Source organism: Platalea leucorodia (assembly GCF_965183815.1).
Source record: "Platalea leucorodia genome assembly, chromosome: 7".
Lineage (NCBI taxonomy): Eukaryota > Metazoa > Chordata > Aves > Pelecaniformes > Threskiornithidae > Platalea > Platalea leucorodia.
Genome location: NC_138829.1, coordinates 29,377,227 through 29,396,706, shown reverse-complemented (window position 1 = coordinate 29,396,706; position 19,480 = coordinate 29,377,227). Strand labels below are relative to the sequence as shown.

At 40.5% G+C, this 19,480-nt stretch overlaps 2 protein-coding genes across 3 annotated transcripts in view; both read right to left on the bottom strand.

Annotated features, from left to right (window-relative positions):
• Positions 1–1,139: 1,139 nt before the first annotated feature.
• EAPP (E2F associated phosphoprotein) lies at positions 1,140–9,019 on the bottom strand. The gene is made up of 6 exons (XM_082317536.1): positions 8,827–9,019; positions 8,090–8,271; positions 6,640–6,738; positions 6,157–6,280; positions 5,171–5,290; positions 1,140–3,604 (listed from the first exon to the last, which is right to left on the bottom strand). The coding sequence occupies exons 1-6, from the start codon at positions 8,898–8,900 to the stop codon at positions 3,340–3,342; spliced, it is 864 nt and encodes a 287-aa protein (XP_082173662.1). The 5' UTR covers positions 8,901–9,019; the 3' UTR covers positions 1,140–3,339.
• A 456-nt stretch (positions 9,020–9,475) lies between these two features.
• SNX6 (sorting nexin 6) overlaps positions 9,476–19,480 on the bottom strand; it is a 30,198-nt gene continuing 20,193 nt past the window's right edge. For both annotated transcript variants that reach the window (XM_082316770.1, XM_082316769.1), the window contains exons 12-14: positions 18,775–18,934; positions 17,632–17,717; positions 9,476–11,104 (exon numbers count right to left, since the gene is read on the bottom strand). In XM_082316770.1, the coding sequence (XP_082172896.1) occupies positions 11,051–11,104; positions 17,632–17,717; positions 18,775–18,934 (300 nt within the window). In that variant the 3' untranslated portion in view covers positions 9,476–11,050. The remainder of the gene's footprint in view (positions 11,105–17,631; positions 17,718–18,774; positions 18,935–19,480) is intronic.

The window sequence follows — 19,480 nt, the reverse complement described above, 5'->3', positions numbered from 1 at the left end:
GTAGACCGCCGGTCTGAGTCACACCTAGGAGATGGTGCCGCAGCCTGCTCTCTCTCGTCCTGTTTAATCTGAAGTGATGGTCTGGGAATTAGGGCAGACGCGAAGACTGTGCCGGGCAGGGCCCAGGGGCAGCGTGGTAACGATGCTCTGCGGGAGTCTGCGGTCTCCTCAGCTGCCAGAGGGTGAAGCCCACCCAGAAAGGTGGCTCAGAGCAAGCAGACCCTAACGCTGGCCAGCGCTGACTAGATTAATCCCATGTGAATTGGAAAAATAAAGAGGCAACAGATCAACTGTTTACTGTAACTGTTGCTAACTTTGCACTTCCCTAAGGCACTTGGGGCCAGAAACCCCAAGTTTCTGGGGTTCTCCCCAAGAGGAGTGCTGACTGGCCTGAGATAAGGGGAAATTCCCAGAGATCGCCCTGGCACCCCACAGTTAGAAAGGCCATTAGCAGTTTATACTGGCAATCTAGTTTAGAGGGCACTAGTTGAAAGCCTGCTGGAAGGGGACGTAGGTGGTAACGAGGCACCAGGACTAAGCCAGGCCAGCGGCCAGGACCTCACATGCCAAGTGTGCACAACATAGATTAGAAACTGGTATGGACCCACTATCCTCACCATGCTTAGTAAATCAGTCTGCAATTACGTCACCGAGCGGTGTGATTCTGTTCTTGCAGCCACCCCGCCCCTACCTTCACCTGTCCTATTAGTACAATGAAAACCAGTCACAGGAGGATGCACATATGAGTTGTTTACACAGCTGCAAAATACAACTACAGTACCAGGAGATAACTGTGAAAAAGCAAACCAGCTGGCAGAGAAAACTGAATACTGTACTAGTTTGTGTGACAGCATCTGAAACGGGATTTAATTCAACCAGAAGACATTTAGACACACCTTATCTATACAGATTTATTTCAGCACAAGAAGAAATGAGAGCATTCACGTGACTAATACCCCCACACAACTGGCTACAGCAGCTGTTGTCCCTATCCAAGACCACTGTTGCTTGTTGCAATTGCTGGTGGAGGAGTCTTGTGTTGGTGTTGCTGCTTGAAAAAGTAGCGGTAATCATGAAGGCTTCCTTGCTATATAAACACGTACAAAGTTCAAGGACAAGTGGAGTATTCAGGACAACAAAAGCATTACTCCCATTCACAGCTGCAAGAACATTATCAATACGGGGCAAACAAGTCCCAGTCATGCCCGCTCCAATGCTTCCTAAGAAGCAGCTCCACAATTCAAGTGATAGGGCAAGCAAGGAGCAGCAGCAAGAAAGTACCTGAGATGAGAGGTAATGTTGAGGCGTGCCAGCTTCAAAATCTCCTGCTACATCTGCCCTAACACACCAGGTGGTGCCCAGGCCCCTTACACCTTCTTAGTATAGTGCACATATGAGACAGTTTTTTTGCTAGTTAGCCCCTTAAGAAAATTAATATTCCTCTGTATAGTTCCCCCTCCTTCACCAGCTCCATTCTACCCCTGCTTAGGGACTGCCATCACCTGTTGTTCCTCCTGCTACCACCCGCATCGACGCTCGAGTCCTTGAACTACACATTCCCGTGTGCTCATGTTTCCAGTAGCTCAGTGCAAAGACCCTTCCTTAACCCAGCGCTACACAGAGCCTTCGCGCTTCACCTGAAGACAACGTGAAGACAGCTGCAGAGGCCAGCATACCCTACAGCACAGGCTATATCCTCTATCACGTCTGCTCCTAGACACTTCTAAGAAGAAACAATTCTTTGTACGTTCAAAATTTTCCATGTACACCTCCTGGCTTATGGCACACGGTCACGATTGATCCCACTTTAGGTGATCCCATAGCTATCAATATGCAAGTCAGACACTCCACTGATCCCTCTGACCGTAGGTAGCAAAGACGAGATTGAGACTTTACCTCGGGCAGATCCCGAGCCTCAAAACAAGCATGGCTCACTTTTGATCGCAGGCTGCGCGCGCAGAGGAAGGAACACCACGCTAGCCAACCAAGCAGTCAGCAGTTGCCTCAACAGTTCTCTACTTTATCAAGCAGAGGTTAAGTTTCTGCTGACTTGAAAATAGGAAGTCAGTGTTCTCCTCATGGAATCCTGACAGGAGAACCAATGTATTTTTTTCTTCCTAATCTCATGGAACACTGTGTAGAACGAGTGTGTGTAGATTAGTAAAATACAGCACCAGGGACTACAAAAGGAACCAAAGAGTCACAAGATTTTATTATAACCTAAGGCACTGAAGTATGATCTTCAGGTTCCTACCTCCTAAGTTTAAATATTTCTGACAATTCCTCAAAACACATATAACAAATTATTCCTAGTACTATTAAAAGAAAAAGCATAAAGATGGTATTTTTTTCAGACAGACCCTTGTTCAAAGTGAAATGTTAAAAAATATCAGGCTATAAAGAGGAGACGTTACTTACTAATAAAAAACAAGAGTTCACCTCTTGGGAACAAGCCTGGAGGAAGGGATCCATTGTTAACATTGCAGTGGCTTCATAGACTAAGCAAGAAGTCTAAATATCAAGTAGCAGAAGCTCTTTATGCTTCCATAAAGAAGCTGTAAACGTACTAAACAAACAGAAAAAGCATGCAAACTAGTGCTATGGTCATAGATCTGACCATAAATTTCTTCTTAGAATGTATAATCGTAAGGAAAAAGGATAACAGAAAAAAAGTCCACTATTTTCTTCATATACATATTTACATTACAAACTCTTAACTGTGTTACTGAGCATTAATATGTTGATTTAAATGATCCATGCCAGAATGATCCATGCCAGCAAACTCAATATAAGCTAATCTTCCACTCTGTATACATAAAAATTTCCATTTCTGAGATCTTAATGGGCCAAAAATCCAAATATAATGACAATTCCTTCTTTATGAAATCTACCTGTATGCGAATCTACCAAGAATACCAGCCTCAAGAAACCCAACGTCCCGACAGAGTTGTTTACCACGTGCCATAGAAATGACCAATGTAGCGATGGAGACCCAGTTACTATACAGTATTTATTCTAAGCAGCAGTTCTAATACATATTGAGATAATGGATAGGATATATACAGGGAATGATCATAATACACAGATCTTACATTGTATTTACAAAATTTTAAATCTTCAACGATGCGACCACCTGACAGCATGAAATAATATTGCTCTCAAATGCACACAGTTAACTGTATTCCTTTTGTAAACTTTGCAAAAATCCAACCATTATGAAGTTCTCTGATGAAAACATACATTTAAAAGACCATATTTAAAAAAGGCTAACATGCCTGCATTTCTGATACTTCACACAGTCTTAAGCAGTGCAGGATTTTCTTCCCCTGCTTTTGCACATTAGCAGTGGCTGGCTAGAACATTGAAGAAGTGAAAAACTTCATCTTTATCCATTACTGCCACTTCAGTTGAGCACTCAGCACATAATACGGGATGATACACTTCCTCCTCTTCTTGATTTGGTTGTATAGAGGCAGTTTCTTTGCTGTGTTTCATTTTCTTAGTTCTTTTCTTTGGCTTCTTTCTGTATTTCAGAATTTCCTCTTTGTTAACAACGCAATTCATCACAAACATTGCTCTATATTGTGTTTTGTAAGATTCGTGTCTGTGGGGAAGGGGAGAAAATGCAAGTCATACCATTGGTAAAACTCTGCTTCCAAGAAATTGGTTATCATCACTGGAAATGGCATTAAAGATAGGAAGTACCACGCCAAAGGGCTGGAAGCCAAATAAATAGGAAGTTTTATAAACAGAACAAAAGTCACAACTACAAAAATCATAAAAAAAAAATAGAATTGTAGCCATCTGTCTTGTTTTTAAGGTGTTTTTAAAAACACACTGGTTCTTGCTGAAATAATCACCCTGGACTACAATGGTATTGGTAGTACAGAATTATGCATTGCTATGTATAGCTGATGATAGGCAAAAGATCATGAAGTTGTGAGTGCAAATGACTCAAATACTGGCATTTATATCCTAAAATGTCTTACAAGCCTGAAATTCCTTATTTATAAAGAGCAAACATTGACACATCACACTTGAAAAAGCTTGTCTTTTCAGCTGTCATCAGTATAACAACTTGTTTGTATTTTCAGCTGTCATCAGTATAACAACTGTATAGCTGGAGTATGAAGCAAAATTCCAGGCTGCGGTTCAGTTCAATTCAACACAGTGTCCCTCAGGCTGCAGTTTTACAGCAGCCTAAACCAACCTAACAGGTGGCCACGGAAGTCCTATCTCGACTTCTGCTGGCTTTACTGCTTGTATAATTCTGTGCTGAGCTATTTCACTTTATTAAGACCACAAAAGACCAGTCTGACAATAAAAACAGAGAGTTTGCAGTCAGCTTAGCAAACGGAGATACTTATAGAACAGGGTCAAGGAATACCATAGCCAGCAAAGGGAAGAGATTAAGAAAGAGCAAACAGTACTTGGATGATTTTAGGCTGCTGTGGAATTTCATCCTCAATCACCACAAGTACTCAATAAACAAGAGGTAGTTTATTCCTCATTTCACAAGATTTCTTTCTCCTTTACTCCCAGTTCAGGAGTCCTCTCAGCACAGGTTAGCAGTACTACGTAGGTTTGCGGTGCAGTCAGATACTGGAGAGCAGCAAAACACACTACAGATTCTCACCCAAATGCTTTCCAGACACTTTTTAATATAACTATATTCAAAATCACAACTGCTAAGGCTCAAACCAAGTAAGAATACACTATCTTGATTTTGCTTAATCCTCCCCTAAACAAGGCACTTTCATACAAAAATAATAGTTAACCCAGAATAATTCTATGCCTCTAAACATCAAGCCAACATATTTAAAAAAAAAAAAAAAAAACAAACAAGAAAACCACCACCCGCAACTCACTCTGAACTTCTTGTTTAGTCTTCATGAAGCATTTTTTTTTTTTATGGTTTATCCTTCCACTATGCTAAAGTTCTACCTTGTTCTTCCTCATCTCCGTGTTGCAGGTTAAGCTCATCATCATTCTTACAAACTAGCATTCACCCCTAAATCTGATTCACATCTACCTGCCTTCTCTTTTATTAGCTCCACCTCGCAAGACAGACTTGATCAAATCAACTGATCAAATTGAATACACTAAAAATACAACTGACCAAAAAGAAAAAAAGACATTCCACAAAGACCCCTTATTGTTCACCAGTTACCTCTGACAGTCCAGGCATAACGTTGTCATGCAAGCAGGGCAATTCAAAACAGCATCACTATTTGGAACAGCTGAAGGTTTTCTTTGCTGCTGCGGCGGCGCTCTTCTCTGATTACGGTACCTACCAATTCAAGAAAGGAGGAAGAAGAGACAAAAAGTGAAATTACGTGCCCTTGTTGTCAGACATATCAATTCAACCTCCAAACCTTTTTTATATTAAAATACACCGATAAATATTTGGCTCCTTCTGGACACCTTTTTCACTAACTCAAAGCACATAAGTAAAGACACTGGAGGAAAAAACACGTACCAGTATCTTCATTTACTTTGTACAGAAGGTTCTTATTTGGTGAAACAAATATATCTAGCATGAGAATTTGTGCCTAGTAACCCTCTCCTCTGACAAGGCAGCTGTCTCAAGTGCAGTCTCTGCCGGCAACATACATCCATGTTATCCTTTTCAACAGATTTACATGGAGAATTTTACTTCTGCTGCAGCAACCATTTTTCTGCTTCACCTGTCAAAACACTCTCAGTAAAGCAGCTTTGTGCTGTATAATCTGAACATTTTGTGGCTTGCTAAATTCAAAGTTTTCCAAAACCATAAATACAATATTTAGCAGGAACAGATATTAATTTAGCAATCAAAGTATCATAGGGCATTAAAAACTGAAATTAGCAAATCTTACAACCTTTTCATCCACAATATGGTTGTTTAGATGAGATCTACAGAAAAAACTGGCTTACCGAACTAGGAAGTTTTGATTTTAAAAGTTTTAGAATTGTGTCATTTTGAAGACTCAACTTCCATTACACACACGTAAAAATTTTACAGGCTTTTAAATTTCTATGTTGTAAATTCTAAAAAAAAAAAAATTTAATTACATAGACTTGACATCATAGGCTTTTCTCTCTATTCACCATTTTAATTTAATTTTTTCATTTTATGTTAAGCATCCTACAATTCAAATATTTATGGTCTCTTACCCCCTCCTCTGTGAGTCTACCCACTCTTGATCTCGACTGTCTTCTTCTGGGTCATATAGCAGTTCATCATTGGAAAGAATCCGACGTTGCTGATGTTTTCTGTTTTTCCAGACATCCTGTGTAACTGAAAAGATTTGTGCAAGCACATGTTACATCCATCAGACATATGATGACTGTCTGCTTGAATAATCAAAATATCAGTTTTTTGGTTTTTCTTTTCCATACTCACAATTAATCTAAACTAAAACATAAAGGTCTAGCTCATCTCTGCTCCAAATGCACCACCCCAAAGCATTAACACACCTTACATACACTGGGATACATCACAAAGTTGCAGGAACTACATTGAGATGACATAGGCTGGTAATTCCCCCCAAAAGGCCGCCTTCAGGAACAGCCCCTTGACCCCCCGAGAGGATTCTACAGGATCTGAGAGAGAGAGTGCTACTGTAAAGATGTTCTCCTCTCTCCTCAGCCATTTACCTATTTTATCTTCATCCTCTGAATCAGAATCAAAGTAAATGTCATCATAGTACTTTGAAGTGGTGGCCGGTCCGGTCTGCCCAGTACTTGAGGAAGTACCTATGTGTGAAATTAGAGAAAGCGGTAAGAACACCCCACCAAAAGGACAGCGAGTATACAGCCCAGAACAAACCTTCATTTTCAAGTTACTCTACCCAAAAGTGCTCTGCTTTATCTAGCTCTCTCAGTTTATTCCCACATCCTGGATCATCCACATCATTTGTGTTATTTACTTTACAGGTGCTGTCTCAGAGCAAAGCTGCTCACTCCCTCCGAGATGAACCTCAGGTACAGTACAAAGGAAAGTTTCTCCCAAGGTACGCTCCCTTGAGGCACAGAGGACACCACATCAAGTGTGCCTGCCTCTGCCCTATATAATCCACACTACCTCAGACACTCCATAAATCTTCAGTCATGCAAAAGAAATACAGGTGTGGCACAGTTTCACAAACTTTGATTACAATAAAATTTACTAAAAAAATCTGCCAAAATTTCAGGGCCACAGAAGTTTGAAAAAGACCTAGGTGAATTGCCAAGCACATCTGTCACAGCCAGTCCATACCAAAAAACCTATTCCATGCCGGATGGATGTGGTGGTATAACTATTGCTACGTCTTCTCAATTGCACAACTAAAACCTACAGATCAGATTTGCCCACTAACACAGATAAAACTATTAAACCTGCTGAATGCAGAGTCAAATCCCTACATTAAAGTGAATGTTACACTGATTCTCCAGGAAATTAAGAACACTTCCCTAGGTGTTTTGTAATAGGTAAGAAGGACATACACTCTTCAAATGCCAAAGCAATCCGGCTCTTGCACCCATAGTACCCAAACACCAGAACACATATATCTTTAGTACAGTTTTACTATTTGATGTAGCATGTAATTATAAGCAAGTAAGGGAGGAAGAGATTAATATTTTTTCCTGACTTTTCCCCCCAACTGATTTGGGATCTCAATCTACCATATGCTACTCTTTTCTTCAAGAAAGGGCTCCAAATGTTGATAGCATCCAGAGCCAGTAGGCAAAGTACAAGAGACCACACCCTGCTCAAGAGACTTCCAAATACATGTGAAAGAGCAACTTAAAGCAGAAGTTATAGAGATATTAGAAAAAAGGGGACTGAACCAACAAAGAGAAATCATATTAAAGTGGGAAATCAGAAGTTCAGAAACACCAAAATCAAAGTCTTAGAAAAGATGAAACAGGGACATTGACTGAAGTGGCACCTGGTGACTTCTGCAGAAGCGATCAGCCATTTTAAGATTTGCTGTAGGCTTCAAACGGCACGTGAGTATCACCACACACACCTCTAGCCACAAGACTAACACATTAACTTCACACCTCAAGTGGACGCTGCTTAACTCACCATTTCATACGCAAGCAGATGTTAAGTGTGATTTACCCATTTCTGGTGATTTCCATTTGCCTTCCATCGTCCTCATGGTGGTGTTCAGTTCCGCTTCCATCTCCTTTTGGAACTCATCGTCGCTGGAGGACTCGCTCTCCCCCGTCAGGCACTCCCGTATCAGCTTCCGCTTCTGGTCAGGAGTGCCGTGCAGGAGCACGTCCACCTCATCTTCTGAGCTGCAAATATTTAAGTGTTACGCACCTAATTACAATAAGCAGCTTAAAACATTGACCGAGTCATTTGGGGAAGGAACGTCTGAATTGTGTGGGTGCACTGGGAAGCACTTATCCATGCCTTTATGGGAGGTGCATTTATTAAAATGTTTTATTAGCTTGCTGGTGTTAAAACTCTGGGTTTAATGCAAAGGAGCTGCAGCTGACCGGCTGCGGCCAGGGACCCTCCCTGCGGGGCCGGGACCCGTCCACACGCTGGCACCCGCAGGGCCACCACGGAAATCCCCCGGTCGCACGGAAGAAGCTGCCGCGGCTGCAGCGACGCGGTCCTCCCGCCGCCCCCGGGCGGCACCCCGCGGCCCTGCCCGCCGCCTGCGGAGCCCAGCACCCGGGCCTGCCGTCCCGCCGCGCCTCCCCGGACTCCGGCCGGGAGACGCCAAGCGACGGCGGGGAGCGGCGGCCCGCTGCCGCCGGGACGAAGCAGCCCCGGCCCGCCCGCCTCAGGCAGGGCAGCGGCAGGCCGCCCTGGGCCCGCCCGCGGCGGGGGCTCTCCAGCACCTGCTGAGCGCTCGCTCCTCGTCGCTGGGCTCCTCCACCACGTACGGGTCGTCCTCCTCCCGCAGGCAGCTCATGGCGGCGCCCGCCCGCCGCCGCGGCCTGCCCGGGCCCGGCCTCTTCCGGGCGCCCCGCCGCCTTCCGGCGGCCCAGCCCCTCCCGCCCCGGGCCCCCGCCGCCTCGTCCCGGTTCCGCCCGCGGCGCGGCCCCGGGCAGCCGGAGGACGGCGCCGCGGCCGGGCCCGGCCCGGCCCGGCCGACCCGCTGCCCCCGCCGGTGCGGGCCCCCCGGGGCGGCGGGGCTCCGCGGCTCCGCCTTTTTCCCTTGGAGCTGCAAGGGATACGTATTTCTCCTCACAGTTACACAGGCAGGGGTTGGAGCTTTAAGAGACACACCCAATACCGAGAGGCTTGGAAAAAAATTTAATGAGCTAGTAACACCAAACAACGACGACTAATCTAAAAACTCTTCCCACAGCCTACTTAAAATATTTACAATTTTGTTAACTGTATGTACATTGTAATCTTCGTCCCTTATAGTCTATTTATAGATTAGTTCCTTAGGAATTATACCTGTTATATCTGGAAGATGAACAGCACAGTATTATTGTAGTAGCCATTGCTGGAAAACATTATATATACTAGATGAGTTGCTAATAGCCAGTGTGCACTGGTAACCAAAGTCTGAGGCTATGGGTACGCAACTCAACGCACAACGCGAACAGCACGTTCAGCCAAGAAACCTCCAGCTTTGAGCCGCTCCGACGCGCGAGGCGGCAGGGTAAGTGTACCACACTGCGCAATTCACCCTGTTTGAGAAAAAAACAAACCAAACCGCACACCTCTGTGCAGCAGTACGGGGAGTGTGATCACAGAGACATTGACTACATTGATCTGCACCTCCAAACATCCCATCCACCCAAAATCCCGCTGCTCCACTGAAGGTCTACACACCCATATAAAGCAGCCATCCCACCGTGCAGAGCGAGTCATCAAGTAAAACCTCATTTTATGACATCCTGAAATTGCACAACAGAACAGCACCTCTTGGAAAAGCTTCATGGTTCAAGTAAGAGAGACAAAACAATACAACAAATAAAACTGGATTCATAGCTCTAGGTTTTAAGTCCAGTTAGCAGAATGGGATCCTTTTCAGGCATTCCTTTATTTGGTATACCTTATTTTTTATATTCTGAAGCAAAGCTTCTCATCTATACCAAAGTGGGGCAGTACTACCTTTCATTGCTATTTTATGCACTTTCTGAACTCCCTTCTACTACTTTATTTCCCCTTTCTGGAAAGAAACCCAAGAAGTTCTCTCAAAAACATTTCTGCCAAAGAAATTGCAGAGTCAGCCACCAAGCTAGGAGCAAGTTAAGTACACTAGACAGGAAAGTCACAGACAAACGGAGAGGCAAACGGATAAACCTGAGAATGCAAGTGAAAAATTACTGGGCAAGTATTTAGTGTCAGACCAATCCAATACTTACTCAATGACTTTAGCTTTTTCTCTATTCATCCTGTAATTAAATTAATCTGATTTACTAGAAAATATTAAGCTTACAGATGATACAATGTCTGCATAATTTTAGAAAAATCATCGATTTCATGGTTTATTTTACAATAATTGGATTAGTCTACAAGTTAAGGCAAACATACTAATGCATTTGCTTTTCTTCTTAAATCATAGTTATAAAGGTTACACAAAGTTCTCCAAAATTTCTAAGAAATGTTCACAATTGAAAAAAAGATTAACTTTCTTGATATCAGTACATGGAAAAAAAACTAAGACAGTGTATACAATGCCATTATAGTAACAATAGTCAAATATCTAATGGTAATATTTAGGCCGTTTGAACAATGTGCTTCAAATGGTGAACTTCAGAAATTACTTACAAAGGTAAATAAGATTGGTAGCCGTATCATAGTATTCATAACATGAACATAATTATATTGGCTATTTTCACAAAAACAGAGCATTTGGTTTCTGAACAATGAAAGCGTATAATGATTAAATAAACATGAATATGTATGTATAACAAGTATGCTGTTGCTTCATATCGTCTGGAGCTACTTTCAGGTGTTTGTTTTAATTCCCTTGAAAGAAGGAGCTTGCTTATGCGCACTTTGTCAAATGTTTTCTCCAGGGAACTGTAAATGCCTATTTAAAGTCATGAAAACAAAATCCAGAGGAGGGCAGCCCTTGTCAGTGGGAGGACGGAGCGTAGCTTATGTGTCACCATTTAACACTGCCAGGCAGCTCTGCAGCAGCTGTAAGTTACCCTGTAAAAACAAAGAAAAATATGACATTTCCATACTTCCTTTTATACTTGTGGCAAAAAGACGTTTTTTAAACAGCCATGACACCACTAAAGGAGAACAGATAGGTATTAAGCTTATGTAGAAATATTTATGTAACTTTTATCTTAAAGAGCTTTTTGAATGTAGGCACATTGTGTCATGGAACTAAACAGAGCCAACTTGAGATTCAAAAATAAGCATTTAGTACCCTTTCCATGTTTCTTCACAAGTTTCTTACTAAAGATCTAGTCTGGCCACAAAAACTATTCACTGCAGAGCACTCTCTTAGCAATGAAGTTAAAAGTTTTCATTCTTTATATAGTATTGCCATTACTCTGTCACTGGAATGTTATTCCCAAAGCAGAAGTATTCATATATTATACGGAATACTGAATTCATCAAGAAGTGTTAACCAATTCACAGCACTCAGTTATCTCCATGCTATAGCAGCCACCTAAGCTCCTAGCTCAGTTCAAGGACAGGCCTTGTTTGAAAGACAGACTGATTTACCTGCTTAGCCAGGTGACTTAGCCATCAAAGTTGAGTTTAGCCATTAGAGACGGAGCCACAGAAGTGATTATCAGAACATTAACTAAGCTTTATCTTTGAACCCAAGTTCTGCCCTTCTTTTCAAACACCTGTAGGTCAGTTTTTAATCCTATTTAAAGCATCGTCTCTACCATAAAAACACACAGGCTGAATTTCAGATTTCTGAATGAATTTACAGAACTGACACTTAAAAAGATACCCTTGTGAATTAAGCAAATGTGATCAACAACTAAGCCAGGATTTACTTTCCAGAAAAAAATAACCCAACCTGGTATTCACAGTATTCACATTGTTTTGTGTGTTCATTTATGCTTAGATCACTTTAAACTACTGGCTATTCACTATTAAATAGCTGTACTAGATTTGTTCCCAAGTCTGCAATCTCTGTGTAAGAAACAATGTTAGGTTGTTGACAGTGTTAAGAGTAAGTCCTATCAGGTTCAGATAAAATGCCAGAACAAAACAGTCTGAATACCTAGTTACAAACATGGGAGAAACTGCTTCCTTCTAAAAATTTTTTGGATCCAAAAAGAAACCTGTAAAGAAAACTTCAAACAAACAAAAGCACGTAATGAAACAGTATCAGCAGCTGTGATTTGCACGTCCTTGATAAACAGTTCACACAAGTACTAAAGAATTTGTAAGTCTTACTTTTTCAGTTGAAAGCATTTCAAGCGAGCTGTGGCAGACAGGCAGAAGGACACTTGTCCTCAGCCCAAAAAGGTAAGAAATCGTAATTCCATCCCCCATTAAGGTTCTTATAATCCACATTAAGCAATTAACTAAATGCAAGGCTTCAAAGTAGAAGATTCCCAGTTGTGTCTACTGAATTCTTTTCAGTCTTCTCCAGAAGATAGTGACTTCAGTTATGGCTTCAACAGCTTTTTGTCCTTTTATGCCTATACTGGCAGAGGACAGTCACAAGCTATTTAAAAGGCTTGTAATTCTGCGATATGAACAAGTTCAATATACATGAGGTGCATGGGGACTTGGTGGCCCATCTTTGTAGTGTACAGGATTCATAGATCTAAGGTCTCTGTACCGAACAGCTGATTATTGGCCATAATGAAGTAATGAAAAGGAATACTTCAGTCTGAAGTCTTTCATCTTAAAATAGAATACTTCAGTCTGAAGTATAAACTGTGGACTGCACGCATGTTACCTATAACAAAATAGTGATAGTGATCTTTTGGCCATCTCTTTACAGCCCATCAGCAGCACAAAGTATATTTGCAATTCACAGGCCACTCTGTAGCACTCCGAAGAAAAGACAATACCAAGACGTCCTTTATACATCAGTCATTTCCAGACTCAGCCAGCCAGTCTACTGAAGTTTTCCAAATAGGCAAATCATTCATTTTCATTAGATCAAATTTACAAAGTTCACAAGAACAACCTTATTAAAATTATAATAAATCAAGGACAATAGAGGCTGTGAGCCATTACTCTTTCTGGCTGCAACATCTGACATACTTGACTTGTATCAGCATAGCTCAAGAAAGTCCTATAAATTCAGATTCAGAAAAGTGTTTCTTGCCAACTCAGACTCCTAAGCTCTAGATATTACAGTTATTGGCAGAACCACGGTGACAGAAACATCCTTTTCAGGAAAGAAAGAATTACTGACAAAGCATTTAACTAAATGCCTTAGCATTGGATTTTTCTCCCTTCTTCTCTCAGTTCCAAACAGACATCTGTTGCTAGTAATGCAACAAATTCTTTTCGCACACAAACCCATAGAGGCAAGAGCACATACGTTAGTATTTGTGGAAAGAGATGCTCAGATTTTTTTTTTTATTTTTTATTTGAAGGAAGTGGCCATCTTACTCATTTACAATTCATTTGGCAAAAGATTCTAAAAGTCGGCTATAAATGCTTTAAGTATATGTTTATAACATTAGCAGTTCCACCAGCTATTAAACCTCCCTTCTTGAACATGAAGTCCAACACAGGAACACCTCAAAATCCAACTGTTTAAAATACTGAATACATTTAAATGCAGCTTTTGCACTAAATGCCCAAACACTTAATCAGGTCTTACATTAGCTACAGCTGCATGAAGTCATGAAGAAACCCAGAGCTTGCAAAACAGAAGCTAAACACTACCTAGAAGGATAGTCAGACAGAATGGCCATAGAAAAAGAAACATCAATCTTTTTAGTATAGGTCAGAGACCAAGTGGAATCTAAAGCTGCAGTTTGGCAGCTATTTTAAGTAAATCTAGGGTCCATGCTGTTGATAAGAAGGCAGTGCTCTCATTCTCAGACCCTCCCAGCCAAAACTGTGTGTTTGGACATAAGGGATGGTGTGAAAACAAAACTGAAAGTAAAGCTTAGAAAAATCCAGAGCAACCTTTTAGCTCCATCTTACTACGCAGCTGCAAACATAATAGGGCCAACATAAGGGAAAGGAACAGTCATGCATCATCATCATCATCCTTTCTGCCAGTAGTCTGCACTCGCATCAACTTAAAGCAATCTCAACCCACAGTCTGATTTTCAGCTTTTTCAAAAGTCTGGAGCTGCAACCAGGGAAGGATAAGAGGATATTGGCAGACTAAACCAAGTATTTTATAAGGAAGTAGTATAAACATAACTGGGCAGAGAGGGTGCACTTGGTATTTGTATATACAGTGTCCTTGATTTAGTAAAAGTTTGATTTCCCTATCACCCTCCAGTCTTCTAGAGCCACACAGCCTGATACAGCTCAGGAAACGCAAGCCGTCTCTCAGAACCTTCTCTCGATACTTTGGTCATTCTGACTTCTTCAGTGCAACGATCTCTGTGTTTTGAGTTTTGTGTTTTTCTTTCCGCACAGAGCAAATAACTTTTAACAGTAAGTCACACAGCAGCCTTCATTGTGGCTGAATTCCTCCCAAAGACAACCTCTCAGGTGAGTTCCAGCACCCATTGCTCCATCAGATTTCACCACCATGCTTTCTGTGCTAGGCAGCTCCAAGTCCAGAAGACACATGGCTAGACTGATTCAGAGACAGATGCATCTGTATGACATCTAGTCTGGAGGTACTGCTTCCAGAAAAAACAAACAAACAAACAAAAAAACCCAACACAGTAGAAGACTTGTAGGAAAAGCCTGCAGCAGTGTTATCCCCAGCCGCCACTCCCCAGTTAGCTTTTCTGCTGGAAAGAGCACTTGGACCCAAGTAACAGGTCATGTTGCAAAGTCTGGCAGTGCTGTGCTCCACATGCCATTGAGAAGCCAAGCAATTTCCAGTTTGGGGCTGCTAAAATTTCACCTGCCTCCAGTAGCTGCAAAAGCATGAAGACAGGGACTGCCGCAGCATCAGGCAAAGTATTCTGTCCAGAACCTTAAAGCAGGGGGCTTTTGATCTGACTTCATTAATTTACTGCCTACATGAAAAAGGAGCTTTGTTTTTGCTTCTACCAGCCCTCTTTTAGCTCTATGGCAAGAGGAATTAGGTGTCTACAAACGCCCGAGCTTAGCCCAGCCAAAACCAGGGCTGCTTAGCCTCCCTGAAATGGGAGCATTGTTCATGATTTGCATTGCAACAAGTGTAAAAATGTCCTCTCTGGAACAAGGAGAAACCTTCATATTCCCCTAACGTTGCTCTTCGCACATCAGGGCACAATGCTCTCTCAAAAAAACCCAAGTCTTTTCATACCTTCTTTCTTCCTTTTATGGAACTACCTCAGAAAGCCTCCACCAAACCATTTCATCCCTCAACACACTGTATAGACTAATAAAAACCTATCCGTAAGACTATCCTCAAATATGCAGGTTATAACATTAATAAGAAAATTTCCTATTATATAAAATTGAAAAAATACTATATATTGTAAATTCTGTAATAATCCAACTCCAAATCTGTAGAAATAAAAGCACAGCAACCAAACTGATCCATCTGTAGTAGCTTGTTTTAAATAAATACAAAACACAGGCTTTGGAAAAACAGAACTTTCAAATCTAGTGAGAAACAAAATATTCTTTCATTCAACAAGTCACAATATTTGTTAACATTTCAAGAACTGTCAACCTTAGCCAAAATAACCTTTTATATTGTAAAGTTTTAAATATTCAAAACTGTCTAGTGAATCTTGGGGTGCTCCATGATGAAGTCAGTGAAAAGGGTCGGCAAAAAACAAAAATTCACCTTCAAAAACAGGACTACAGTTCAAAGCTTCTATTACAGCCTTATATACTCCTTGTTAGTAAATTTACTAAGACAAGGTAAGTCACAGACTGAGACAGACTATCTGAAGACTAAGTCACCACCACTAAGCTGTGGTGACAAATGAAGTACAGCTAAAAAAATTCAAGCTCTTCCAGGTAAACTGAGGACACCAAGAAGCACATATCAAGTAAGTTGAAAGCTACAGAAATTAAGCATTTTCCCCTTTCCTTCTGCAGTTACTAGCTGTCAAAATTCAAGAAAATATTACTACAAGATTTTGACTTGCACAGAGAGTTAATACAAATGATTCTTTAAGGACACTTTAGAAGATAAAGACATTTTTTGAGCATTCCAACTCCAAGGCATACAGGGACTTCAGCAAGGGTCAGTCACAAGAGATGATGAAGAGTCAATGACTGAAGCAGGACAGAAGCACTGTAGATTCATTCCCTTATTAAAGCACGATATGGCAAATCAATAAAAACTGTTGCAAGTGTGACTGTTAGGACTATTAATTTCACTAAAACCCGTAACCAGTACATGCATGACCAAACATGGGGATTTCTGGGAGACTCAGGGCTGGATATAGACAGCTGTTACACACAGAGAAGTAGGAAGGCTGAATAGTGGCAAGTATTATGAGAAGTTTTAAGACTTTAGGGCAAATAGAGCTGAATTTCTGATATAGCACATTAAAGTAAGCACTGTTTAACTGAAAAAGGAGTCAAGTATTCCAGACCTTACCAATTGCTTTACCAGCTAAATATCCCACCAAGCTGAACTTCAACCTACACAGATTTAAAAAAAAACAAACAAAAAAAAAAAGTCCCCAAAACAACCCTTTTTACAGTGTATTAGTTTTACAAGCAGTGGGTTTGGCAGAATGAAGAATGACACCATCAACACTACTGAAAAGAGTGTAAAGCAGCAACAAGTTAACTCAGCAACACTATATACCTCTTAACTAGTTCTTTCAACAGATATAATCTGAGTTAATTCAAAGCTTGGTAGTCAATGCACTTTCAGATTTGTAATGAGAATGAGAAATGCTAAAGAGTTGACTTTTAAAAGAAAGCCGCCTCCTGCTATAGAACTATTAAAGTAAGAGGCTGTTGTACTTGTCTATGAAATCAGAGCAGCTAACCTGATTTAACCAAAAACATTAATTTCATATGAATTAAAAGAATCAAATACATTGTGAAATTTAAGGACAGTACAGGCCCATTGAAGTTTTTCTCCTGCAAAAATTTATTTTACTGAAAAGGCTATCTGCAATATTCCTCTTTTGTTAGCATTTTATAGTTTAAAGGCAAAAAGGTTTAAAAAGCACACTCAGAGTAACACTGATCTGCCTTCAGACAGGCCTGTGTGATCTCATGCTTAATAGCCAGCCTATCCTATACATCAAGTCCCCAACATCTGGATAACAGGAGAAACCACTTCCTATCTCACAGTAAAATGGTGAGATGATGTTTTAAAAATAGGCAGGTATTCAAACTCTGCAGTTATAAATATCAAACAGCTAGAGAAACATAAAACTGAAGCCAAAATTGCCTTTGGAAAAAACTCATCTCCTTGAAGACACCTCAACCACACCAGTCCCTTGGAGATATTTCACCTATACTTCCCCTTCCCCCCCCCCCCCCCCCTCTTATTCAAGAAAGTTCACCTTTCTGGATGATGCTTACCTTCAAATTCCCCTTCCAGAATGAAGTGCATATCACACAAGAAATGTAGCCATTTCGGTTATTCGAGAATATAATATTTGAAATCAGTTGAAATACAGGCCAAAAAGGATCACCATTACCTTAGCATGCTTTAATTCCAGTTCTGCTAGTTCCACCAGATTTTTTCTGAATGCTGCAACTCTTCTTGTCTTAAAGTCTATCAGTTCTATAGAAAATAAAAATTGATTCATTAACAGTATTATTGCTAGTGCCTTCAACTGTTAACAGACTTCCCTTCAGGATGGAAGAGGTAAAGGGTAAGAGAAGGCACCAGGAAAAAACTCAAGTTTAATCTCAGCACATTCCAGCCTCAGAGATACTGCTACATTGTTGGATGAAAGCAAACCATCATTGCAGTTCCTCATCTCTAGCTAACCTTTTGTGGACACAAAGCTCTTTCGAAAAAAGACTGCAATGTGGATGCTTTTAAACATTTAATTCTCTTACTCCATGTGCACTGTTCTTTCAAGGCTGATATCTAGAATTATCTGGGAAAGATACTAAGCTAAAACTAGCCCAAAGAATGAAGGATGCAAGCATGCTGTACGGATATACCATTGTGGCTAACAGGATTGCTCATTCCCCACTGTCTCATTTATAGGAATCATTAGCCAGATTTACAGGGTCAAACAACTCTTAAATGATAAAAACAAAAGAGCATGGTGTTTAAACCTCGAACAAATCTGCCCCAAATAATGAGTCAGATGACTACTAACTCACGACAATCTTTGCTTAAAAAAAAAAAAAAAAAGTAAGATTCCAGGAAAAAGGCAACATGTAAATAAGGTTCCTTTTCTCTAGAGCTACCATAATACTGCAACTCCAGTGAAATCTCAGCTCATGATCTCTCCCTTTTCTAATGTAGTATCATCTCTGCGACAGACTGCTGCCTTCACAGTAGAATGCATAAAACCAAAAGAGGAATTTCAACAATAGTTTAAAAGACTAGGTTTGCCTTTACTGCCAGCAATTATCATTTTGTATCCTATCCAGTTTGTATTAAAAAAGTGGTTAACAAATAATTTGTACTTAAGAGTTTGCTCTGCCTAATGGAGCTATGAGGAGCCACAGGAAAATATAATTTGAACTTTCTAAAACAAGTAAATACTGATTAAAAGATAATAGTTCAGCTTAGGAAACAACAAAAATCTGTTCTCATTAATAATATCCTAAAATCTGTTAATTTTCAAGTAGTAACATAGGAACAAAGACCACCCAAATACCTTGTTTTGCCGATTCAGATATTTTCTCAAATTTCTGACAGCATATTTGTTGAGTAGTTTCAGCTTGCAGCACATCTTTATTTTTTGCTCTTGCTTTATCCAATGCCTTATTAGCATTTTCATAATCCACTAGTGACCTAGATCTTCTATATAGGAGATCCTATTAAAAAAAACCCATAAAGAATGTATAGAGTGTACAAGAATCTACCCAAAAATTTTAGTAGATAGCAAGTAATTAAAAAAAAAATTCAGATTAATTTTAGACTTTCTTGCTGTATTTCAGTTCTAACTAAATTATTTGCATTCACTTTACTTCATCCTGCAAGTCACAGTAATGTCCATACTGGATCAGACACAATTTAATATTGTTTGGTCTGCATCTCATCTGACAGAGGCTAGTAACAGATGGCTTAGATGATACTCCAAAAAGCCTAAGAAGGGGCAATCATGGGAAATTTCACAGCTTCTTAGATTAGAAATAAACTATATTTAGATTATGTATTTGAAATAACACACAGGGCACAAGCAACAGCAGTAGCATTTTTTTGTGCAACAGTTATTGCTGTGATCTTCTAACTACAGACATTTTCTGTCAAATGCTTCTGCATTCTGTCATGTTACTTAAACATCTTACATCAAACAACACTAAAAATGAAATTTTCTGTAGGTACAGAATATCAAATCTGGCCTACGTGTTTTTGTATCA